Source organism: Anoplophora glabripennis, unplaced genomic scaffold (genome assembly GCF_000390285.2).
Source record: "Anoplophora glabripennis isolate ALB-LARVAE unplaced genomic scaffold, Agla_2.0 scaffold434, whole genome shotgun sequence".
NCBI lineage: Eukaryota > Metazoa > Arthropoda > Insecta > Coleoptera > Cerambycidae > Anoplophora > Anoplophora glabripennis.
The window spans coordinates 10,194-26,906 of NW_019416535.1; the positions used below are offsets into that span (position 1 = coordinate 10,194).

A 16,713-nucleotide genomic window follows, 5' to 3' on the forward strand; every position below is an offset into this window, starting at 1 on the left:
AATAAAAACAGCAGTATCACAGTTAGATAGAGATTTTTTTACACTACATTCCCAAATTAAAATTTTTGAAATCGGCCAAAAAATAAGTTACAGGCTTGTATCATATTTAAACGCAACACCCTGTACATAAAAGAAAACTTAGGATCTTGTTATTGTGTCAAATTATTACAAAAAATATTGGATTATTATAAACTTCTATGACGAACTGTCGGCATTTTGAATACTTACGCCCAACTTACTCATGTATATGGATACATATTTTAACTAAGTTTTTGTGATTTTGAGTATTTTATATAGGAAATAATTTTTTTTATTAATACATGTATGAATAACAGAACGTTTGTGATATAAATGCGAAAAATTTTGTACTAATTTCCAAAACTATGAAATATATCTACAAATTCGAGAAAATGGCGAATGCGCTAATGTGAGAATATATGTATTGCTTTCATCGACTAAAACCGTAGATCATATCCTTTATAAGGAATTTCATCGTTATTATACAATAATTAAACAATAATATGCAATATATTTTTAAGGTGTCCTATTTATTTCGAATCATAATACAATACTATGCAGCAAAAGGTTACACGTGAAAAAAAATGTACCTATTCTTTCTCAATTTTTTGTCAAGTGTTGATTGAAAATCATGTCTTTTTGCATCATTTAAGCAAGAGAAACGATCCAATCTCGTTTTTTTAAAAAAATCAACTTCATCGTTACATTCATCAACACCTTACGACTATTTCATAAATATGATGTCACTTTAAATGAGTTTTTTTATTGATAAGCTTCAACCCTACAAACTAAAACCAAATGTGCGGTCTTTGTAGTTATGGAGAATTTTTTTATAATGACCATATTAGGAAACAGTCTATATAAAAAAACACTAAGCGAACTAAGACCACTATTTTTTAAAATAATATTGATATATCCATTAAGTAGAAAATCTCAAATTACCGGAACTGGACCTTTTGCCGGATTTGTATATGCTTTATTACAGTTGCCTTTTTAATTTTTCCATATTTATGTATAAAAGCCATGGATGGACATTAAATAAAGGTTGAATTTGCAATTTTTTAGCTTTGTTTTAACACCATTTTTACTAGTATAAAAAAAATCTTACTCCTTTTCTTGCCGATGTTTCAGTTACCTGCTACTGTATTAGAAAATACTTTCAGTTATTGTAAGCCCTGAATAAATTTTTGGGTTCCATATATGAAAAAATAATGTTTATGAAAAAAATGAACGAATCATCATTTTTTGTTTTTTGTTTCAGGGGGAAAGGGTCACCGCCTTTGTGGATAACAGCGTCAGCTCTAGTATTAGTTCAAATTAATTTAGTTTTATGTATTCAATATCAACCAGTAGAATTAACGGGTAACGGTGATGGAGAATGTGCCTTACTGTTAAGCGGACCTGCAAGGAGCAGTCAGTTCGACTACACGTTTAACTTACTCCGTGGCAGCCCTCTGTAAGTGATAATTATTTCTTGTTTCCGATGGAGAAATTACTGTTATTTGCTAATTTCAGAGAGTACAACGGACCTCATACTTGTATTACATACGATGCCATAAATACTGCTTATTTAGATGCCCGCAAGAGGATACGTAAGTATATTTTTCAATATTTTAATTTAGAAGAAGTGAAACACAAGAGGAATTCTTTAAAATACAGAATGTCACAAATTAGAAGGTGTACCAAGGTTTAAAAACAGATTACTTGTGCGAAATTAATGAGACTTTCATTGTGTCATTTTTATTTAATTTGGGAAATCCGTTTTCAAAAAACGAGGGTATTTATTTATTTATGGAAAAGGACAAACACAGGCTTTATAGCCCAAAACAATGTCGACAAATTACGTAAAGCTAATTAAATATAGAAGTACAGAAATAATTACTATAATAGAAAATGTTAATTTACAATAATAGTTCCCTTTAAAGATTTTTTAAAACTAGTGAGCGAGGAGCGAAAGATATCTAGAGTACTATGGTACAAGTTAAAATGTCTACATATTCTGTTTATAGGAGAGTTTTGACCAGAATTAGTTCGATAAAAAGTCTCATGAAACAGTGGTATGAGATTAAAAAAAAAACGATTTTCACTAATAACTTCATACTATGTGGAAATTTGGCACATGTTTATAAAGTCACACTATCACGTTATCGATAGATTTTTTTAACAATACACTGTCCAGACAGAATCCAATTACAGGACAGGAAAATACTAATAAATACAGGATGATTATGAAATATGTGCATTCCTTGAAAAGGGTGATAGAAAGTATGAAAATGAGCAGTTTTTATTAAGCAACTGATGCTCTAAATGCTTCCGTTTTCGAGAAAATTAACTAAGAAAATGAGCCATAAATGTAAGGCGACCCTGTGCATCTTGCGCACGTGCACGACCAGAATACTTCGGACTCGCTACGCAAAAAGCGCTTCTCTAATTGACTGACGTTCCACATAATTTCCTTTTTTTACACGATCTGTCTTCTATGGTGCAAAATTTAATCTAAGTATGTTAGAAAACAACGGAGCTATAAACAATCCATTTTGAAAATATTAACTTTAAAACCCTGTATCTCGAAAACGGAACACCCAAATTGAAAATGACAATAAAAATCTATTACTTTTTCAATAGATCTACTCATTTGTGACCTCCTGTAGATACTGCGTGTGTAACCATTAGGATATAATGTTTCTTTAATTGTGGATAATATTCTTGCTAAAGTATTTATTTGTTTATACACAAATGTACCTACGTAACAAGACTTTATTGTCAACCATCTATTTAACATTTCGTTGTTTAATATTTTTATTGATATTTAATATCTAGTATGTAATATACTCAATATTATAAATGATTGCGATACCTTTTCAAGAATGCGACATATAAATTCAGTTTAAAAAATTACCACTGCATCTACTAAAAATCTGTTTCATTTAATAACCTGTCAAGTTTTCAATATTTTACCATCACTTGTCCTATCTATCACATACGTTTCTACAATTAAAATTTATATTTACCTATATTCGAGGTATATGTATTTGTAATTGCATTTGTTGGTTGGTAATTGCTTGTTATGCAAGAAAGGCGAATTCACGTGTGTTTCATAATTTTTTTTTTCTCCTATTAGGAATTGCTCAACCCCATGGCGACTGGAAACCAGAAGATGTTGCCACAGTTGGCGAACTACTTTTAGATATATCTATCAATTTAGCAAGAACGTAAGTAATGTACAAGTGTTTACAAATATCTAAAAAGATCTTTAATCTTAATCTTAATCTGTCAATTTTTCTAATGAAAAATTTCCCCAGGTTTTCTGTAATAAAATATTTTAAGATTAAAACAAACATTGTTTAAAATTCAAATAAAACACTCGATTGATCAACCATTTTAATAATGTAGATCTTATCTCAAATTTCTTTAACGAAAATTAATCAAACATTTATAGCTAAATAAATGGTAATAAACAATGTAATTCATACTATCAGGTTGTCTGATCGAATATTTTCCTAATATTTAGATAAGTTTTAAGTTCACTGATATTCAAATCTCATTTTTACAGTCCATTTTGGTTTTCAAATTTCTATAGTTATGAACATCCATTTTTCAACGTAAAAATAGCAACAAAAAATATGACAAACTATTAATAGACATAAACTATAAATTATCTTAAGAAAATCGAACAAAATAAAATATTCTACTTATAAAAATTAAATATCCGTGATTGAAAAATTGGAAACTTCGATTTCAATAATTACTTTTTTTTTCAAATACATATGTTAAATAAGTAATACCGATGATATGGTTTGTCATGTTTGATGGTGAACACTGTGAACATCTCATGTTTAGTTTTAGAGATATTTTACATTTTTGAATAAGCTAAAGAAATATAACTAAGCCTGAAATGGTGTGATTCAGATCCATTACTTGTTTCTCAAAACATCCAGGGTGTCTTGAGAAAATGAAAATGGAATGAAAATTTAGGTACACCCTAAAGGAGTAAGACACTCGTGAGACACCTTATACATTTGTAGACAATAAAAAGTTTCCAACCTAAATTATATAATTATCTCAAAAAATTGTTTTATTAAATTCGCATTTTACTTCTCTAAACGTTTTAGTTTCGACACTTTTTTGTCAACAGCTGCACGTACAAACAAAAACAATATATGGATATTCTTTCCTCTCTGTCTTTTATTAGTTGGTATTAATTACACAACATAATACTACCCGGATTGTTTGAATCTGATAATATTTTCCGACGTAATTTCTTGCCCTGATTCGAATCAATTCCACTGCGTCAATATTTTTGAGATACTTAAACCTAAAACTGCAAAAAAGTCAGTTAGACATGTTTTTATGATTATGTCACACTTACATATATTTTTTCCAGTCTATATTGTATGCATTAACATAAAGTAGTTCTCTTCCTATTTAATTTACATTTCAGTTAGTATTAATAGGAGTTTTCTCCTCCAAGATATCACTAATTAGAGATTAAGTGTTTCCCGTATTTAATCAATTATGTTCAGTTGACAGCTAAATTAAATTTGACACCCCTACACACAAATTCCGCTATAAGGAATGGAAAAAAGTTCACTCACATTAATAAACATCGTCGGAGTCTTATAAAAATAGTCAAAATGTAGAGGTTCACTATTTTCCTCCCTAATACTACCCTCGTAATCGTGAAATGCCCAAAACCAATTATCACACCAAAATCACTCCGATCGGATCATCCCTGCGCTCAGCGGTTGCGACCGAACATTTGTTACACTTTGAAATATTTTTTCTGAACTTTTATGTTTGAATATCTCAAAATCCCGACGTAAGAGTAATTTCACGGAAAGATCAGCATGAAAAATTGCGACGGAGAACACTATCGGATTCAAAAAGTCTTCCGAACTTTTCGATGTGTAAACTAGTGTTATTAATTGCACTGTTTAAGGTGATCTTTGCCATTCGTTCAATAAAAAAATGAGAAACATCGCAACATGTCTAAGGCCTTGTTATAACAAATGATTACAGCTTACGCTCGAATTCTAAAATTGACAGAAATAAAGTTAAGGCGTTTGCAGTTCGATGTTTGATTGATAACTTCACTTTCTCTTCTAAATTGCAGCTATGGTCTAAGTTACGAGGACATCGAGAAAGGATTGCCATTAATTGACACCAGCAGGACGTTGATTAGAGAAGTCTGTCCGCCTTTCCTTTCGAACGTGGAATGTAGGGCGGGGAAATACAGGAGATTCGACGGGCTATGCACGAATCTGGACCATCCCACCTGGGGGGCCATCAATACACCATTTACGAGGTAGAAAAAAATAGGTTTCATAATCTTCAATCAAATTAAAACTCATTAGATATCCAGAAAAAAACAAATGTATAAAGCAAAAAATCGTTTGAGTTGGCTAAACCTTTTGTTTCTGGCATAAAATTTTTAATTTAAACCAGAAATTGATTATTTTCATCAGCATTGACAAAAATTGACTTTATACTAAAAATGCAGCTCTTACCAACGTACAAACTGCCAAATTTTAAGAACCTAACATTGACTGTTCCAAATTTTTTTCAAACATTAATATATCTTTTAAAAATTTCAACACCCTGTATCTCGAAATCTAAGCTTTTCCGACCATATGTTTATGGAACCTTTTTTTTAAATACCATAAGAAATTGTGTCCTGAAGTTATGGACCGTACTTAGGAAACACCCTGTATATTTCTGGTATAATTTTAGTTTTTTCCATGTTCGTTGGAATTTTCCACCTGCGAAAAAATTAAAAATTTAATTAAAAATACCTTTACGCCAAAGGATGATCTCCTTAGACTAAAGGGATATTTTTGCCTGACAAACCAAAAATCGCACACTGAAAAAGCAGAAAAGTAAAAAATACACATCACTATATACCTTCACTTGAAGATAAGGGAAATATAGAAAGAAGAGAAGGAAGGATTGCAAGGAAGGAATAAGTCAATTTTTTTAAATGATATTTCTGCATTTATATTGCTTAAATGTGAACTCTTTTCATCTGATGTAAAATGGAACTTTAATAGAAACTGAGTTAAAAAAATCGTTTATCCCATGCAATAAATTTGTCCAAGTAACATGATACTTATCCCGTTTTTGTACATACTACATCTGCGTTAGTTTTTCGAGATTGGTACTTACTTTGATATTTGTTTATCTTAAATATTATTGTTTTTGTAAGTTAGAAGTATGTATCTAATAAATTTAAATATACAGTCCTAATTTTTCAAAACCTGCCATAGGCCAACTTTTTTATCTGATGTGATAGATAGTACTTCCAAATGCAAAGTTGTAGGAAATAGCTTGACTAAGAAAAATTTACAAATAATTCTTTCCGGTGTTGCCAGATTTCTGCAATAGCTGCTAAAACGATTTTTTATTTTTTTAAATAGCAACACCGTATTTTTTTTAACATAATTTGACAAACCTTCAAATTCTAACTGGAAAATGTTACGTCACGTTTCTTTATTGGAGTAACTGTTTTTGAACAATCAGCAAATACAACGAAAATAATCGGAAGTCATATTCAGTGTTGCTTTTATTTTATATCTCAAATAACCCTCAGATAATGTTTTTGTTATAATTTAATTTTATAAAAAAAGTGTTTAAAAAACATACGGTGTTGCCATTTAAAAAAATATTGTTTAAGCAGCTACTGAAGAAATCTGGCAACACCGGAAAGCATTATTTGTAAATTTTTCTTAGTCAAGTTATTCCCTGCAACTTTGCATTTGGAAGTAGACTATCACTTCAAATAAAAAAATTGGCCTACGTCGGATGTTAAAAAAATTACATAGCACAATGCACATATAAAGTTAAATTAAACATGTTTTTATTAAATTAAGTATCAAACAAAAACATCAACTGAAGGTTATTTGAGATATAAAATATAAGCAACCCTGAATATGACTTCCGATTATTTTCGTTGTATTTGCTGATTGTTCAAAAACGGCTTCTCCAGTATAGAAATGTGACATCACATTTTCTATTTAGAATTTGAAGGTTTGCCAAATTATGTTAAAAAAATACGGTGTTGCCATTTAAAAAAATATCGTTTTTGTAGCTACTGCAGAAATCTGACAACACCGGAAAGAATTATTTGTAAATTTTTCCTAAGTTATTTCCTACATCTTTGCATTTGGAAGTACTAGTCTATCACTTCAAATAAAACAGTTGGCCTATGTCAGGTTTTAAAAAAATAGCACTGTATATTTAAATTTATCCCAGGTGGAAGACATGAATAAATAATATTCAAAAAGTTTTTCTGTTTGCAAAATTATTAGATACATACTTATAACTTATAAAAACAACAATATTTAAGATAAACAAATATCAAATCAAGTACCAATCTCGAAAAACTAACGCAGAATAGCACTGTACAGGGTGTCCCGAAATTCATGTAACAAAATTTGGTCATAGATTCCTAAGACAAATTTAGGGGACCCGTATTTTTTTTTTGCCAACTGGCCCCCTCTTTCGGAGTTACAGCCTCCTGAAATCTGCCCCTAAGAAGTCTTTTTTATATCTCAAAACCATGTTGTACGAGAATCACTAAATTTGGTACACAGGGGTTTTATGACAAGTGGAATCTCACAGTGCTACGCCTTTCAGCGAGAAACCCCCTTAAGACACTTTTTCGTGGGCCCCCTTGTCTTTGGAACCTGAAAGATTTGGTAGCAAATTAGATTTTTTTTAAATTATTAGTTGGCTAGAAAGCCATTGAATTTAGAAACTTTTTTGTTTTTTGATATTTGTTTCGTAAAACGCAATGTTTTTGAGGAAAATGGCGAATCACGATATGCATTCGATCACATTTTGACATTTTTCTTGAAAACATTGCGTTTTACGAAAAAAGTATAAATAGACAAAAGTTTCTAAATCATAAAACCCCTGTCTACCAAATTTAGTGAGTCTCGTACAACAGGGTTCTGAGATATAAAAAAAGATTATTCTTAGGAGCGGACTTCAGGGGGCTGTAACTCCAAAAGAGGGGGCCACTTGGCAAAAATAAAAAATACGGGTCCCCTAAATTTGTCTTAAGAATCTGTGACCAAGTTTTGTTGCATGAATTACGGGACACCCTGTATATAACACATTTACATACCTCACTCTTGCCCATATAGTAGGTATTTTATTATAAATGAAATCGTTCATAAACCCTTAGAAACGACTGAGATTGGGTTATTTTGTTCTCTGCCAGTTCACAATTACATCAATCAGTATAGCCGATATAGTGGAAGGCACTGTCACTAAGAAGCTCAAAAATTTGATGTAATTGGATTGGAAAATTTGAAAATGTTCATTTGATTAACAATTATATAAGAAAAAAAACTTATATTTTATATATTTCTTTCCTTAGACTACTGGGACCTCTCTATGCCGACGGTATGACTGCACCTCGTATCAGTGTAACCGGCAAGTCACTACCCTTGTCCCGGGTGGTGTCTCGAACTATGCATCCTGACGAAGGCTACCACGATCATGCCGGCACCGTCATGGTTATCGCCTGGGGTCAATTCATCGACCACGACTACACGCTCCAAGCCACACCACTAGGTAAATTCCAATAAAAAGTAAAATGTTTGGTAAATTTTTATTCTATTAATATCTGTCTAGGAATGAGTACCTGTTATTATACAAATTAAAATCTAATCCTTTCAAATTCCTTCCAGACTGTATTAATTTCATCTGTATTAACATTTTTTATTTTATTTTAGATTCTTTCAACAGAAATGATCCTGAGGAATGCTGCAACAGACCTCCTCATTTAAAACATCCCTACTGCAATGAAATCTTAATCCCTGAAGACGATTACTTCTACAGACTCTACCATGTTAAATGCATAGATTTTGTAAGAACCTTCCCGGGTGTGAGACCCGGATGCAGACTTGGTTCCAGAATACCTTACAATACACTAACTGGTGTTCTAGATGCTAATACAGTGTATGGTGTCACCGAGAAATTTGCCAGGTTGGTTCTGTTTAGGGTGCAAATTCGAGCAACTTTCCAGAAAGAGGAAAAAATACTTACTAAATAAGTAGATTAAAATTCACCTATTTTATTGAATCTTTCACTCATTATCAATCATATGTTATTATTAGATTAACTTTAAACCATCGACAAAATATGATACTACTGAAGTTTTATCGCTGTTGCAATTATGTTAGGCAGTTAATTTTATTTGTGAAATAGGTATTCAAAGATCATTCTAGATCTAGATAATGGTCTTATTTTTCTGAACTTTTGTCATTTCAAAATATAGAATCATGAGTAAACTCTTAAAAAAAAATAAAAAACTTACAAAAAGACTACTCTCTTATAATATTATAATAATAAAAAAAGGTTTTGTTACTATAAGTATTCTTGCAACGACAGGTGTACCTGAATTATACTCCAATGACAAATTAGTAGACATTACTCATTGTAGAACAATAAATAGATATGTCGATTTTGGTAAAAACTAGATTAACCGTACAAATTTAAAATTATCATCAATGTCACTAACGGTATCACAGCTGTAACCTTAAGATATAATAAATTCTATTATAACTTCAATTCCTTTATCGAGGTCCCATATTCATTGTTTTTCTTTTTGTACATGTACTTTTCCCAGTCTACTAATTTAAAACCTGTGTTATTTCGTGACATGCCATCTTTATGCCATCTACTCAAATTAATTTAGTGGGATTCAGCTCACACTGATATGGTAAACTATTTCATATTCCATGTAATTGACTTTTTCTTTTTATGCACTTTTAGCATTTGCTGATAACTCTACTCGTGCTTTAATTTATATTCAATATATTTCCCATTCAATCTCTCCATGAATTATCCTTTTCTCAATGCAGATATTAGGAATTCTTCTATTCATCGACTATGGTAGGACACATTATCCATGACAATCACTACACCAAGTTTAATGTGTGGCAAAATAGATGCAATCTATTTTTCAAATACCCCACTGTTCATATCTTTATGATCAACTTCGTCAGATTGGCTAATAACACCCGAAAATGATTGCACTCCGTATTGATATAACTAAAATGCTTATGACACGCAGACAGTCTCAGTTGTAAACTACGATAGGCCAGGGTTTCAAGAAATCTCTTCTTGTATACTAAAAGCAAAGATACAAATAGGAGCTTGTAGCAATAGAATATTCCAAGCACACATGCAGGCTTAAAATATATTATTGGAACACTATACTAAATGAATGACACATTACAATTTTCATACAGAGAGCACAAAATTTATCGTAGCGGATTAAGAAATAGTAAAATTTGTGGTTTGTTGATTTATTTATTACTACTATTTTGGCACTAGAGAATAAATCAATAATTTATATGCATATACATTCTTCATTTATTTATATATTTATATTAGCATTTCTCTTATGTTCCTCTCTTATTTAGGAAACTGCGGTCAAGTGTAGGAGGACTGCTTAGAATGAACCCAGCTTTTGAGGAATACGGATTGAAGGACTTACTGCCACTCAAACTAGATGTTCCTGATGAAGGTTGCACAAGACCAAATGCCTCAATGTACTGTTTTGAGGGTGGTAGGTACCTAGTAATTACACTACTTTAATTACTAAGAAACAATAGTGGAAAAATAGTTCATACTAAAAAATATGTAATATTAAAAATGTCTCCAAAGATTTTTCAAATTCTATTTATACTCACATTTATTAATATATTTCAGGTGAAATCAGAGTAAACGAACAATTAGTACTGACATGTATGCACACCCTCATGGCTCGTGAACACAATCGGGTCGCTAAGGAATTGGCTCACATCAATCCACATTGGGATGACGAGACCCTTTTCCAAGAAGCTAGACGAATCAACATCGCGATAGTGCAACACATCACCTACAATGAATTCCTGCCTATTCTCTTAGGCAAAGATATCATGGAAAAATTCGGATTATTATTACAGAAAGAGGTGAGAAAAGAGAAAGTAAAAATTTTGAAGCTGTCGTGAAGTCGCTCGAATTCATTAATCTATTCCTCACAAATTTAAGTTTCTCAAATAGATTGTTGCACTCGAAGTTGTTATGCATACACTAACTCCTCTATCCTAGAATATATTCTCATATTTGCTTTCTTATTTCATCTGTTCTTCACCTTACTTTAGGTATTCCTCTTCTTTGTCCGTGACATTGCTGTTTTGATATTTTCGATTCTCTAGCTATTACATTTACTATATTATTTTACTGTTTATTAAAATAACATATCCAATTTTAGAATTATTGGAACGGATATGATTCCAGTATCAACCCAGGAGTAATCGATGCCTTTGCTGCAGCAGCCTACAGATTTGGACACTCTCTACTGCCAACTGCAGTAGAAAGATGGAGTAAAGCACATAAATTCATTGGTTCGTTTAAAAAAAATTGTCTTCTTAAAAAAATTACAACCATTTAACAAATATTTATTATTTTCTAGCATCGAAACGTCTATCTGACCTTATTCGTAGACCGTATGACCTATACAGAGCAGGAGTTCTAGACGAATACTTCATGGGACTGATGAACCAAGTGGCTCAAGCTATGGATGACTCGATTACCCAAGAAGTAACCAATCACTTGTTTAAGAAAGTTGGCGCACGGTTTGGTATGGACCTAGTTAGTTTCAACATGCAGAGAGGCCGCGAATATGGACTTCCTGGGTATATGGAATTCAGAAAATTCTGTGGTTTGCCAACTTCCGATAGTTTTGAGGACATGGTGGGGTCTATGTCTAACGAAACTGTTGCTAAATATGCCCAGATATTCGAGTAAGTTAAAGATTGTTTTAATTTATAAGGAGTCTCTATATTGCTTGTATTTTACAGCCACCCCAATGACGTAGACTTATGGTCTGGAGGAGTTTGTGAGCGTCCACTTCCTGGAGCTATGTTAGGACCCACATTTGCATGCATTATCGCTACTCAGTTCAGTTACTCAAGGAGAGGAGATAGATTCTGGTAATATTAGTTATAATTGAAACACTAATTGAACACAGTAAAAAAAATTGAGTGTTCAATTTTACATCAAAATAAGACAGAGTGGTTTTGCAAGATTCGAATATGGACCAGAGAGTGGTTCATATTCTTTATCTCCATTTCGTTCTTTAGTATTATAAAAGCCCCATACAAAAGTCAGGCAATTGCGAGGGTGGTTATCATGTTGTCGGTTTAGACTTTTTGACATTTCGAGAGACATCACATTCATCAGTTTCTTCAGGAGAAACCTTTATCTCTAGCGGGTCCGGGTTCACATCAAAAAGTATGGTGACTCTAAAATAACATGTCCTTGTCATGTTAAAGCAATTTGTTTTCACTAAATTATTTTTATTAGCTTCCCTGTCTAACAGTTAATAAGAAAAATATGTAGTTACTATTAATAATACGTATTTGCGTACCGACATTGCGTCAATATTTAATAGATGATGTAAAAATGTTTATTTCTTTTTTAGAAACGATAGAATGTTTTTTTATGTTCAGTGCTTCAACCACAGTGATATCAAAAACATATGATGACTTTAAAATAACACGTCGCTAAGTTATACAAAAGCAATCTGTTTTATTAAATTATATTACAATATAGATTGATTTACAAGCAACTGGCAATGCTGACGACAGTGCAGTAATATTCATATTCCGGGTACCCCGGCTTACGCCGTCCAGTAGCAGCCTGCACAAGAATTAAAGTGCTAATTATAACGCATTTATTTATTCAAATAACCTAAAAAGAATTTCAGGTTCATATTCAGGAGAATACGTACTATTACTCCTAAAAAAACTGTTGTTGTTGAAGACGACCAAACTTTAAACTGACCCTTGGCTGTTATTTTAATTATTAATTTTATTCACGAGTATAAAATTTCATACTCTATATCTCATGCTTTATTACTGTGTTGTACATAAACTGAGAGATCAAATTGGAAATAGATTCTCAAATATTTGTTCTTTTAGGTATGAGCTTCCAAATCAACCATCTTCCTTCACGCCAGAACAACTTCAAGAAATTCGCAAAACCCGTTTGGCAAGAGTAATTTGTGATAACACTGATTTAATAGACACCATTCAACTGTACCCCATGGTTTTGCCCGATCATGAAATGTAAGTCATCATTTTCTAAATTTAACATTTTAAGTTATGAACTTTAGAAGTATACCAAAATATAATCATTTTACTCATTAACTAATTTAAAAATCATAATTTTTTAGCAACCCCCGTGTGCCATGTCGAAGTGGAATACTACCCAGCATTGACTTGAGTAAGTGGGCAGAATACACACACGAAAATGCCTACTCCACTAGATTCCAGTACGAACACGTAATAGGAAAGAAATAAATAAACTACTGCCGCATAGAATGGACTACACTAGCTATTGATTTCACAAATAATTTTCTCAGTAGCAAAGAGGACTTTTAATTTCTAGTCCGTTCTATGTACGTAGTCACCAGTATAATGTATTTTGGTAGAATCTTCTTTGGTTTCAGCTGTAAACTGATTATATTATTGCAATAAATTAAGCAGGATACATGATAATGGTGACTGGGCTTGTAGAGTTGCCATTGTATTTTATTCATTAATCCACACAAGTAGTTAGAACGAGACATAGCATTTTCATAAAATAAAATAAAAATAAATAAAATAAAATAAAAATAAATAAAAAATTATTTTTATTTAACCTGTATTACTATACCCACTATACAGGGTGTTCCTAAATAAGTGTCGCAACGGAAAACTGTAAATTTCTGTAAAAAGAGAAACATTTTTTTCCTCTTCCATTTTTCTCTCCAGGCTTTTGTTTTCGAGATATACGGTGTTAAAACTTTTTTTCCAATTTTTGCCAATACCTTAGGAACCGTTTGAACTACAGGACTGAGCTTGTGTACACACATTACCACTATTAATAGCTACTTGTTGCAAATGTTGTTAAATTTCGTTAAACTTGTAATTATTACTATTTATCTTTTGAATTACAAAAGATTTTTGAAACGTTAGCAAAATGTTTGTTTTTGTTCATGAAAGGACATTTTTCTTGAAAACGGTCGACTTTAGAGCAATGAACCAAGAGAACTCTTTTTGTGTAAAATTCATTGGCGCTACAGAATTTGCTGTCAAATGTCAATTTTTCCAGTGGCGTAAAAGTTAGGGGGGAAAAACCCTTACGATATCTTAAAATCTCCACCACTGGCACATTCAATGAATTCGAGAAGGGTGCGAAAAAGTAGCTATTAATAGTGGTCATGCATGTACAAAAACTCAGTCCTGTAGTTCAAACGGTTCCTAAAATATTGGCAAAAAATTTAAAAAAACAAAGTTTTGACACCGTGTATCTTGAAAACGAAAGCCCGGAGAAAAAAATGAAAGAGGAAAAGAATGTTTCTTTTTTCAAGAGGAATTTACAGTGTTCCGTTGCGACACTTATTTAGGAACATCCCGTATATAAAAGATACAAGACTGAAAAATCTCTATTTGACCAGTTTCCAATATTCTTGATTCTAGCCACAATAATTGATGTTTTATATATATGAACTGCTATGTTTCTAAGACTGTCGGAGCTAAGGTAAAAGCACCACAGTCAGAATCATTTCTTCAGATTATTTTTGTATATAGATTTAAGATACAGATCATGCACATTCCATAAAATGTATAAATATAGCATATAGGTAAGATATAAAAGTGAGAAGTGAATGAATGTTACCGAAGTTTCTACCTCTAAATCAGTGAGTGACTATGTTTCCTATTTTGCGAAAAATAAATTACATTTTGTCTTCGTCTTTGTATATATTGTTTAATAATAATTTATTGAAATACTCATATAGAATTGTATAAATTGTAATGTTTATATTTGATATAATATATTTTTCATTCCAGTTTTTTTATTTATTTCACTTTAAATTAATTTGTTATATAATTCATATGCAGTTTGTATATTTCAAATCTTTCTCTAGAAAATCAAAAGTTTTCTATTTCCAGAAATTAAAAAAAAGTAGATTTAAGCAAATTTTTAAGTATAGGAAAATATACAGTATAGACTCTTTAATCCGAACTAATTAAGAAATGAGCTTAAAGAGATAAGTTCGAATTATTTCGGATTAGTGGATAGTAAATATGTACCTACTGATGTAAATATAATATGAATTAGATTTTACGTGTTACTCAGTAGGGAAAAAATAACAATAAAACCAAACATTATCGTAAAATATGGATATGCATTTATTAAAAATAAAAAAGAAAACTTTAATAAAACCAATTTATTTAGAATATCCACTTTTTGTAAAAGGCTTAACGTGTGATGCTTTCTTTTTGCCGACATGTTTGCACAGCAATAATATTTCAATTAAAAAGATCTAATCGAGAAAGGTTCCGACTCGCATAAAAGGGTTTCCCCGAGACTGCCGGGAATTACGTTTTTAGCGGTTACATTTTATTATGTAGTCTAACTAGGCTGATTAAAAAAAAACGACTATTCTTTTTTTTCAAAATACCCTCTGAAATAAATTCAGCAAGGTGAGAAGAGATGCTGTAAAAATCGGGACTCTTAATATTAATATTTAGAGGTCGCGCATTGCGATTTTCTATTTTCCATTTAAATAACATGGGAAAATTATTTTTCAATTTCAGAATTTTATATCTTAAAAACCAATAGATGAATTTAAATGACTGAAACGTATTCTTGTAGGGAACCGAATGTTCTACAAAAAAGTCAATCAATTCATATTGATTTTTAAATGCCATTTTTATAATTTTTCATAATAACCTTACTCATTTTACCTGAAACTGAAGAAAAAAGTGTAATTATAACATAAATTTAATTTTGAATTTGAATAACTTTTGTACGAGTAGGATTATCAAAAAATGATGAGGGACATTTTTTGTAGAACGTTCAATTCCCTACAAGAATACGTTTCGGTCATTTAAATACGTCTATTGGTTTTTAAGATATAAAATTCTGAAATTGAAAAATAATTTTTCCTATTTAAATGGAAAATAGAATTTCGCGATGCGCGACTTCTAAATATTATTATTAAGAGTTCCGATTTTTACAGGCATCACTTCTCACCTCCCTGAATCTATTTCAGAGAGGATTTAGAAAAAAAAATTGTCGATTTTTTTTTTAATCAGCCTAAGTCTGACTCTATAATCCGAACTATATACGTTAAACCGAATTTGCATTTTGCAAAGCGAATATCGATTTTTCCTTTCTGTCACGAAAAGACAATTGCTAAATGGCCAGAAATGATTTAAAGTCTATTACTTGCTCTGGTTTCAATATGTAAAATGAAATTGAGAAATTATTAATCAGTCTTACTGGTGACATCCTCATAGTCATTCGCTGCTACTGGATCCCTGTACAAAGGATTTCCACAATAGAGGTGTGGATTACGTAGGATTTAGATTTGGTTTCTGCTTCTCCAGGACTAGTCCGGCACTAGTCCTCTAATGGTATACTCACCTCGGGATTGGTATTTTATTCTGAATACTATTCCACGGCGGGGAAGATTGCAGTCACACAGAATTTTTTACATTTGGGTAACGTTATTTATTGTATTAGTAATTTCATATCGTTTTTCTTAATGCACCTCTCTCGGTTGCAAAACTAGTAAATATCCTATTTTTACTAACGTATCCTTTCCCGTTGCGAATTTATAGTATATTCATAGCTAGCTAAAATACA

The 16,713-nt window shown here is 31.5% G+C and overlaps 1 protein-coding gene across 1 annotated transcript; it reads left to right on the top strand.

Moving 5' to 3' along the window:
* Window positions 1-1,279: 1,279 nt before the first annotated feature.
* LOC108910465 (peroxidase) lies at window positions 1,280-13,722 on the top strand (the record flags this gene model as incomplete). Its single annotated transcript, XM_018715063.1, has 13 exons — window positions 1,280-1,474; window positions 1,534-1,610; window positions 3,140-3,230; window positions 5,132-5,323; window positions 8,399-8,595; window positions 8,757-9,009; window positions 10,452-10,597; window positions 10,741-10,982; window positions 11,285-11,417; window positions 11,486-11,816; window positions 11,874-12,005; window positions 12,996-13,142; window positions 13,250-13,722. Coding segments are annotated over 13 exons (2,263 nt in total), but the record flags the coding sequence as incomplete, so codon positions are not given.
* Between the last annotated feature and the right edge of the window lie 2,991 nt (window positions 13,723-16,713).